Genomic DNA, 9,579 nt, shown 5'->3' on the forward strand with positions numbered 1-9,579 from the left:
GATAATTGCACCAAAGTCCTGTGGATCATCACAGAACACTTGTCGCAATCCAAAAACCTTAAAATATAGAGACATCTATACATGCAGTACCATATTCAGGGAGACCAAAAACAAAGACAACAAAAAAAAAATCAAGTGACTTAACATTTACAAACAAAAGTGTAATAAGAAAGACCCCTGTGATTTCCGGGGAATAATACCTGTCATGGGACGGCGGAACAGCATCTAGTGTAGATGTTTAGGGGAGCACACTCTGTTCTCAGATGAAAAACATGAAATGAGAGAAAATATTTATAAAAGTCGTATTCTTTCAGGTTAATGTGTCATTACTTCGGCAGTTGGTAATTTAGTTCGAATACACTAAAAAAACATTTTATCTAAATTAAGCGCTTACCATGTATTAAGTTGATGTAATGTTTAATAACTTCAAGGTGATTATTTAGGACATGCAGGGGCGGATGTAGTGATACAGTGCTTTAGGGTATAGCGGATTTTAGGGTATAGGGGATAGGTTGATAAATTTTGCATTCAGACTTAAATTATTGTATAAATTTTCATATCATTGTTTTACTGGCATGCAAACAAACATTCTGACATACATTTTAAATATTTGCTTGTTGTGTTATTTTTCATATGTCTTCAAATGTAAACGTCCATTCTACAGATAGAGGAGCAACTTGGACAGTAAAAATGTCCCCACATCTGATGTTCCCAAATATAATCACTTTCAGATTTTATTTTATTTAGTTGTTTCATGCCTTTGGAGTACACAAATTAAATATTTTAGTTGACTATCGACAATTTTTCGTTATTTCGTTGATTTTGCAAAGATGGCTGTATATCAGCGACAGATACGTTACACTGTGAATTTTCATTCAAAAACTATTTTAATATAACATATAACAATATTTGTGTCGGTTATTTACCTGTCCAGACTAAATACTCTTTATAGTTTAATAAGAAATGAAGTTATTTATATATTATGATTGATAAAATAAACCAAATTGTATGGAAAAACTAATTTAATTTACACAAATATCAATTATCATAAAATGAGGTGAATAGATGTTGTAACGTATCTGTTGTCAAAATTGCCGACACAAAAACATACATGTGATCTCCCGCGCGGGAGGGTCAAAATCCCGATTTTTTCACCTTGCCTCCCGTCTCCCGACCAAAACCATATTTCTCCCGCTTTTCAAAAAATAAAAATCAGTATAAATTACCGAGGAGTGCCAAACATGTTTACACAGTAAATCAAAGTGTCACCGACTGTTGTGTATTATACATGTTTGACACACATGTAGCTGGAGGAAAGAGTTGTTTTTCACAGGTGAATTATTAATTGTTTGTTTTGATAAGGGATTAGACAAGCAGGGCCTTTTCCACCTGTCTCACGGGGCCGAATATCTGCCAATTCTCAATTCCAATTAAGCTCCATTTTTTACCAGTTTGAAGCAAAAAACTCCCAGTCATAAGAAATAATTCCCAACTGAAATGAATTTTGATTATTCAAAGAAAAATTTTGCTCGGTAATAAAATCACATAAATAATTGTTGGAAAAACCAACCCATTACTATTTTTAGAACAGGAGTGTTATTTCCCCTTACGGCGTTACGCCATTTTCTTCCAATGTTTACCAAATTAATTTGCTACTAAATCGGACTTATTTCATTGAAAATTGGATGAAAACACACACTCATTTATTTGATAACATCAATCTACATTATTTTGGTAAGGGTAAATACATGTTGATGCATTTCTGTTTTCTATTTTTTATGTCAAAATCATCAGTATGTTTATACGAAAGTGGGTGGGGTAAGGAATATACATAATTTATGAGTTGTGTTCAGACCAATTTAGAACTTCGTTTTTTTTTAAGTCCTCGAGTAGAATAATGTCAATGCATGTTCACCTTCATTTCAGACCTAAATTGAGACTTTGTTTCTACAAATTTAATCTGTTAAGAAAGTTTAAAGTTAGAACAAGAGGGAGCTTCTGTAAGATAGCATGCTCGACTTTTCTCAGTGATTGACTCTGAATTAAAGCTTTGCCAGTAAAAGGGGCATAATAGGCAATAGCTTTTTATGTAACAGAGATATATTAGACATTATATAAAACTTTAACAAAAAAAAATGAAGTTAAAAAGTGGCATAACTCTGTCATAATTCAAATCAAGAGTTATGAGGATTGTTTCTTCTGGTGCAGACTTATATACATTATTGTGTAGCCAAAAAGTTTGATTTTGCCTCTAAGTTATGTGTCCGCGCGCTTAATTTATGTCGATAAAAAACCTCCAGTTTCGAGACCCCAACTCCAGCTGAAAAATGGCAAACCTCCAGTTTTGGGATTCTGAACTTATCACATGTATGACAAAATGTACATGGTCAACATACAAACGATTGACACATATTGAAAAAGGTGACGTTTTGTTCAAGATATATATCATTAACTAATCATTTGAGCATAACAGTTTAGTAATTGTCCAGATATTTAAATTTCAGTACCATGCAATTTAATTTAACCCTAGATTGCCGACATAGATTTTTGATCTCATGTGCATGTGTTACATTTTTTGTGTAAACGTCTGATTTCAAAAATTAGTTATCTCTAGTGGACATTTCAGTGCGATTTTAGACTCTATAAAACATGCCTACTTCATTTTGAAAGCAAAATAATGATAATACCAAAAAGTGTAACAAGTTGAACTGTGTCGACATGCATGTTTAAATTGGAGTTGCTCCTCTATCTGTAGAATGGACGTAAAATAAAGCTATCCCCTATAGACTAAATCAGTGTATCAGATATATGTAAAAAACGTCAGTGAATGAGAAGTATTTGATAGAAATTTAAAAAGCTGAATGTTTTTGAAAAGAGATTATATTATTATTCTGATTTCTAGTAAAGAAATCTTGGAAAGTATCTGCAAAAATGGTTGAACAAAATTCTGTCTTGAACAATGCTGATGATGATGCTGCGGCATCACAGGATCTCTCTTCTAGTCAGCAATTCGTTAATGATGATACAACTTTGGCACATGATATTATATCAGCCAATCAGCAGGCAAGAGATAAGCCATGTGACCAAACCTCAGAGAAGGATGAGTCAATCGTTGTTGAGCAGGAAGTACAGAAAGCACCAGATGGAGGCTGGGGATGGTTCATAGTTGTTGGGTCATGTTTGGTTCATGTAATTATGGGTAAATCTTACTATCAGATTTTGGTCATGCAGCCTATGGATTTGTTTCAAACTTAAACTACTGCTCATTTACACTTATTTGTGCTCATTGAGTTCTTCATACATTTTGATTTTCACTGGAAATATTTCTAAAATTTGATTTTCCTATCTTGGTTGCTCAACCAAGATATATAGCATTATTGTACCCCCCGACAACAAAGTTGTAAGGGGGGGTATACTGGTTTCAGGTTGTCTGTCTGTCTGTCTGTCTGTCCGTCTGTCCGTAGACGCAATCTTGTGCGCACCATCTCTCCTTATCCCCTTGACAGAATTTAATGAAACTTCACACAAGTGATCAGTACCAACAGTAGTTGTGCATGGGGCATGTTAGGTTCTTTTAGAAAAAAAATTTGCAGAGTTATGGGACTTTGTTTTTTTGTTACTATACTATATACATAGACACAATCTTGTGCACACCATCTCTCCTCATCCTCTTGACACAATTTAATGAAACTTCACACAAGTGATCAGTACCAACAGTAGTTGTGCATGGGGCATGTTAGGTTCTTTTAGAAAAAAATTTTGCAGAGTTATGGGACTTTGTTTTTTTGTTACTATATTATATACATAGACACAATCTTGTGCGCACCATCTCGCCTCATCCCCTTGACACAATTTAATGAAACTTCACACAAGTGATCAGTACCAACAGTAGTTGTGCATGGGGCATGTTAGGTTCTTTTAGAAAAAAAATTTGCAGAGTTATGGGACTTTGTTTTTTTTGTTACTATACTATATACATAGACACAATCTTGTGCGCACCATCTCTCCTCATCCCCTTGACACAATTTAATGAAACTTCACACAAGTGATCAGTACCAACAGTAGTTGTGCATGGGGCATGTTAGGTTCTTTCAGCGACAAAAATTGCAGAGTTATGGGACTTTGTTTCTTGTTAACATACTATGTACATACAGTCTGCATATGCAATCTTGTGCGTGCCTAATCTACCAAACCCTTTCACACAATTTAATGAAACTTCACACAAGTGATCAGTACCAACCCTAGTTGTGCATGGTGCATGTTACATTCTTTTAGATAACTATTCTGCATAGTTATGGGACTTTTTTTTTTTGTTACTATACTTATACATACAGTCTATATACATACAGTCCACATAATTATGCAGTCTTGTGTGTGTCAGATTGCAATGTACTGTGTCAGTGCATGAGGGGGGTACATTCATCACCTTTAGTGATAGCTCTAGTTTTAGCATCTACTTTGAGCTGTGTTTGATTGAACATTTTTATGCCCCCGAAGGGAGGCGTATTAGTTTTCAGCTGCCCGTCTGTTCGTTAGTTCGTTCTTTCATTCATTCGTCACAATAATTAACATTAACTTTTTGCATGAAGGCACTTTACTTGCGAACCACTGCACCCAGGAACCTCAAACTTCACATGCTGATAGTACTTATTGAGTACACGACCTCTATGGACTTTGGGGTCACCAGGTCAAAGGTCAAGGTCACCAGGTCAAAGTTCAAGGCGCTGCGGGGGCATTTGTCACCTTAAGTGACAGCTCTTGTTATTGATAAATAATCTGACTAAAATTAATAACATTACTATATCTATAATATTCGTATTTTAGAATGTTCAGCAGCACTTAAAAATATTAAAGATAATAATTATAAAACCTTCATTTAATGGACATATCAACATACAGATTTAATAGATATATTGCCTTTACTGGTATCTGACAATATACGGTTCAAATTAAAGTTATGTAAAATGGAGTTGAACCATCATTAGCAATCACCTGTATTTAGCAGCCACATCCCTTTTATAGCAGTCAGTCAGTCAGTATTGCTTCCCAAGTTGTCTACCAGTATCTGTTCTTATTTCAGCTGGTCTTAACATTCACCAGTCTTAAGCAGCCAGAATGTATCACTTGCTGTCTTGACAGTGTACGTAACACTTTTTTTGCAGGTGGGTTTGAACGTTCCAATGGAGTTATGTATCTTCAGCTGCTGTCAAAATATGGTCACAGTGCAACTGCAACATCCTGGGTACTGTCTGTCTTCTCCACTCTCAGACTTGCTATGGGTAATTTTTATATGTCAAGATGATTGCATGCCAACAAGAAACAGATATTCTGCTGTCTACTGACTTTTTAGCCAGGCTTTTTAGCTCACCTGAGCAATGCTCAGGTGAGTTTTTCTGATCGCTCGATGTCCGGCGTCCGTCGTCTGTCGTCCGTCGTCTGTCAACATTTAGCTTGTGTATGCGATAGAGGCTGTATTTTTCAATTAATCTTCATGAATATTGGTCAGAATGATAACCTTGATGAAATCTAGGCCGAGTTCGAAAATGGGTCATCTCGGGTCAAAAACTAGGTCACTAGGTCAAATCAAAGAAAAACCTTGTGTATGCGATAGAGGCTGTATTTTTCATTTAATCTTCATGAATATTGGTCAGAATGATAACTTTGATGAAATCTAGGCCGAGTTCGAAAATGGGTCATCTCGGGTCAAAAACTAGGTCACTAGGTCAAATCAAAGAAAAACCTTGTGTATGCGATAGAGGTGGTATTTTTCAATTAATCTTCATGAATATTGGTCAGAATGATAACCTTGATGAAATCTAAGCCGAGTTCGAAAATGGGTCATCTGGGGTCAAAAACTAGGTCACTAGGTCAAATCAAAGAAAAACCTTGTGTATGCAATAGAGGCTGTATTTTTCAATTCTTCTTCATGAATATTGGTCAGAATGATAACCTTGATGAAATCTAGGCCGAGTTCGAAAATGGGTCATCTCGGGTCAAAAACTAGGTCACTAGGTCAAATCAAAGAAAAACCTTGTGTATGCGATATAGGTGGTATTTTTCAATTAATCTTCATGAATATTGGTCAGAATGATAACCTTGATGAAATCTAAACCGAGTTGGAAAATGGGTCATCTGGGGTCAAAAACTAGGTCACTAGGTCAAATCAAAGAAAAACCTTGTGTATGCAATAGAGGCTGTATTTTTCAATTCTTCTTCATGAATATTGGTCAGAATGATAACCTTGATGAAATCTAGGCCGAGTTCGAAAATGGGTCATCTCGGGTCAAAAACTAGGTCACTAGGTCAAATCAAAGGAAAACCTTGTGTATGCGATAGAGGCTGTATTTTTCAATTGATCTTCATGAATTTTGGTCAGAATGATTGCCTTGATGAAATCTAGGCCGAGTTCGAAAATGGATCATCTCGGGTCAAAAACTAGGTCACTAGGTCAAATCAAAGAAAAACCTTGTGTATGCGATAGAGGCGGTATTTTTCAATTGATCTTCATGAATTTTGGTCAGAATGGTTGCCTTGATGAAACTTAGGCCGAGTTCGAAAATGGGTCATCTAGGGTCAAAAACTAGGTCACTAGGTCATATCACGTAAAAACCTTGTGTATGCGATAGAGGCTGTATTTTTCAATTGATCTTCATGAATTTTGGTCAGAATGATTGCCTTGATGAAATTTAGACCAAGTTCGAAAATGGGTCATCTGGGTTTAAAAACTAGGTCACTAGGTCAAATCAAAGAAAAGCCTTGTGTATGCAATAGAGGCTGTATTTTTCAACTGATCTTCATGAAATTTAGCCAGAATGATTACCTTGATAAAATCTAGGCTGATTTTGAAAATGGATCATCTGGGGTCAAAAACTAGGTCACTAGGTCAAATCGAAGAAAAACATTGTGTCTGCAATAGAGGATGTATTTTTCAATTGATCTTCATGAAATTTGGTCAGAGTGATTGCCTTGATGAAAACTAGGTCGGTTTTGAATATGGATTATCTGAGGTCAAAAGCTAGGTCACTAGGTCAAATTAAAGAAAAATCTTGTGTATGGGATAGAGACTGTTTTTTTCAGTTGATATTTATGAAATTTGGTCAGGTTGATTGCCTTAATGAAATCTAGGTCGAATTTGAATATGGGTCATCTGAGGTCAAAAACTAGGTCACTTGGTCAAATCAAAGAAAAAACTTCTGTATGTGATAGAGGCTGTATTTTTCAGTTGATCTTCATGAATTTTGGTCAGAATGATTGCCTTGATAAAATCTAGGTCGAGTTTGAACATGGGTCATCTAGGGTCAAAAACTAGGTCATATCTAAGAAAATGCTTGTTTTATCGCGAGAGACCAATTTTTTGGTCCAATCTTAATGAAAATTGGTCAGAATATTTGTTTCCATGAAATCACTAGGTCAAACATGTTTTACACTGTTATGGAGTGTTTCTTAGGTGAGCGACCTAGGGCCATCTTGGCCCTCTTGTTTAAAAAGCCTACGAGGAATTGTCATCACTTGATCGTCCGTGTCAGCATCGGCGTTGGTTAAACTTTTTGTTTAGGTCCACCTTTTCTCAAAAACCATAAGGGCAGGCTACAGCTTTGAAACTTTGCACACTTGTTTATCATCATTAGGTGACTATGCAGGTCAAGACCCATAACTCTATCTAACCTACATTTTATCAGAATTATGGCTCTTTTTATACTTAGAAATTCTGAACTGTTTTTTTTTTTTTATACATACCGTCCAGCACTTGCAGATGAGCGACGGCAGCCATAGGCAGTGCTCTTGTTTGTTATCCTTTCGGCTACCATAGCAGACTAATGCGTACCATAAAAACAGGGGTCGCTATTACCGCTATCATACACCGACTGACTACCGTAGATGCCTAAAACGTACCATCAAAATGGGGGTCCATATTACCGACATCGTACAGGGTAGGACTACCGGAAATTTTTCGTTTTTCTTTAAATTTGGGTGGACTTTGAATGCTTTTTATTTTTTGTAGAATTTCATCGGTGTAAACTTTCTATATGTTATTAACAAAACGGTATGAAATCAGTTAAACTAATAAGTTAAGTCATTCATATGACATACTAAATATTATTACACAACAAATCACAGGTGTCCACTAAATTTAAAAACAATATCAATCGTCTCGTGCACAATGATGTTCTAAAATCATTGTTATCGCAAACTGTTGATAAGACATTCCTTTTCAGGCAATTAAGAGATCATTACTCTCCAAAAATACCAGTAAGTTCTGAAGGTTGCTGGTTGCGGTAATTATCAAACTCAGTTTTTAAAACTTAATTAATTACTCATTTCTACCCTACGGTATTTAAAGCTATTTTGCTACGTCTGCATTATGCGGCTTCGGCATTCTAGGAGTCTGAAAACCACAGATCTGCCACTGATGCGTTTTGTAGACTTTTCTTCAATTAATTTCACTGTGGGACTACGGTAATTCTGAACTTTTTCCAGTAAAATACACTGTGGTAATCGATTGTGATGTGCAATCGCTATTTAGTACATACAATTTTTTAGACTGAAATAGTGTACATTTACACACTATGGCAGTAATTTGTTAAATTGCACATGGAACATACATATAATACACTGTTGTAATTCTCTAAAGAACGCTTTACCGTTTTTACGACGCAACAGTAATATATATGCACACATCGCTTCTTCAAGTTGCATATTAGACGTGTGTACATTTATTCACTATGGAAGTATTGTACTTTTCAACTTTTAAGCTCAAACTTTATTTAAGAATGCATTTAAATTATCTAAAAGTACACACTGGTAATTTTGACTTTGAGCTCTACCCATGCAAAAACAGGGCCTTTGCAGAATATATTTTTTATCTTTGCCAAATATTTGCCATAACCTTTGCAGAACAGTTGCAGCACATGATTGCTGAATACATTCCACAGACGAGTAGAAATGGAACGAAACGTGCAACTATTCTGCAAAGCTTTTGCAAATATACACTACGCACACAGAATGCAAATACTTCGCAAACAATTTACAATTCGCTGCTGAAACTTTGGCAAACACATTGCAAAGTGATAGCAAAGTAATCGCAAAGTGATAGCAAAGTATTTGCAACTTACATGCAAATAATATGCAAAGTATTTGCAAATACGTAACAAATAGCAAAAATGAATTTCTGAGGTTCAAAGAAAAGAGTTAATATCTGAAAAACATAAGTAAAGTCACAAAACCATTTGCAATTTAAATATCTATTAAAAGTCAATCATTGCAGTGATCATTCAGTAACAATAACTAAAATCATGTAATAATGTAAGTTTCAACAATTGCTTCCGTAAAAAGTGTTTTAAATAACTATCATTGATTAAGATTAACTACCTTTCCACATGCTGCAATATTCTCTGGTTCTTAGAAGTCTTATTGCTTAATAACTTGGTATTGCATTATCCATATTCAACAAAGTTTATATCCAGAAAAAATAATTAGAATATAATGATCTGTTTAACACAAATTTGCATCACCAAAATATTTCTACTAACTGATGTGTAAACATTTCCTCACAATATTTTCAAAATTCCTGCCATTTGA

At 35.2% G+C, this 9,579-nt stretch overlaps 1 protein-coding gene across 6 annotated transcripts; it reads left to right on the plus strand.

Annotated features, from left to right (window-relative positions):
• The first annotated feature begins 224 nt into the window (after positions 1-224).
• Positions 225-6,481, plus strand: LOC128549031 (monocarboxylate transporter 7-like). 6 transcript variants are annotated; one of them, XM_053525038.1, is made up of 3 exons: positions 225-481; positions 2,903-3,189; positions 5,163-6,481. In XM_053525038.1, exons 2-3 carry the CDS (start codon positions 2,932-2,934, stop codon positions 5,340-5,342), a joined length of 438 nt encoding a protein of 145 aa, XP_053381013.1. In that variant the 5' UTR covers positions 225-481; positions 2,903-2,931; the 3' UTR covers positions 5,343-6,481. The 6 variants fall into 6 exon arrangements, with proteins under 6 accessions (XP_053381013.1, XP_053381014.1, XP_053381012.1 ...); XM_053525039.1 differs by having other exon boundaries at positions 225-431; XM_053525037.1 differs by having other exon boundaries at positions 225-341.
• The last annotated feature ends 3,098 nt before the right edge of the window (positions 6,482-9,579 follow it).

This window comes from Mercenaria mercenaria, chromosome 15, assembly GCF_021730395.1.
Source record: "Mercenaria mercenaria strain notata chromosome 15, MADL_Memer_1, whole genome shotgun sequence".
Lineage (NCBI taxonomy): Eukaryota > Metazoa > Mollusca > Bivalvia > Venerida > Veneridae > Mercenaria > Mercenaria mercenaria.

Bases quoted from the DNA above. Each gene is read 5' to 3' on its own strand.
- LOC128549031 (XM_053525035.1), top strand. From the start codon at position 278: ATGAGAGAAAATATTTATAAAAGTCGTATTCTTTCAG. The intron at 315-2,902 runs GTTAATGTGTCA...TCTGATTTCTAG, and splicing joins TAAAAGTCGTATTCTTTCAG to TAAAGAAATCTTGGAAAGTA. The intron at 3,190-5,162 runs GTAATTATGGGT...CTTTTTTTGCAG, and splicing joins TTGGGTCATGTTTGGTTCAT to GTGGGTTTGAACGTTCCAAT.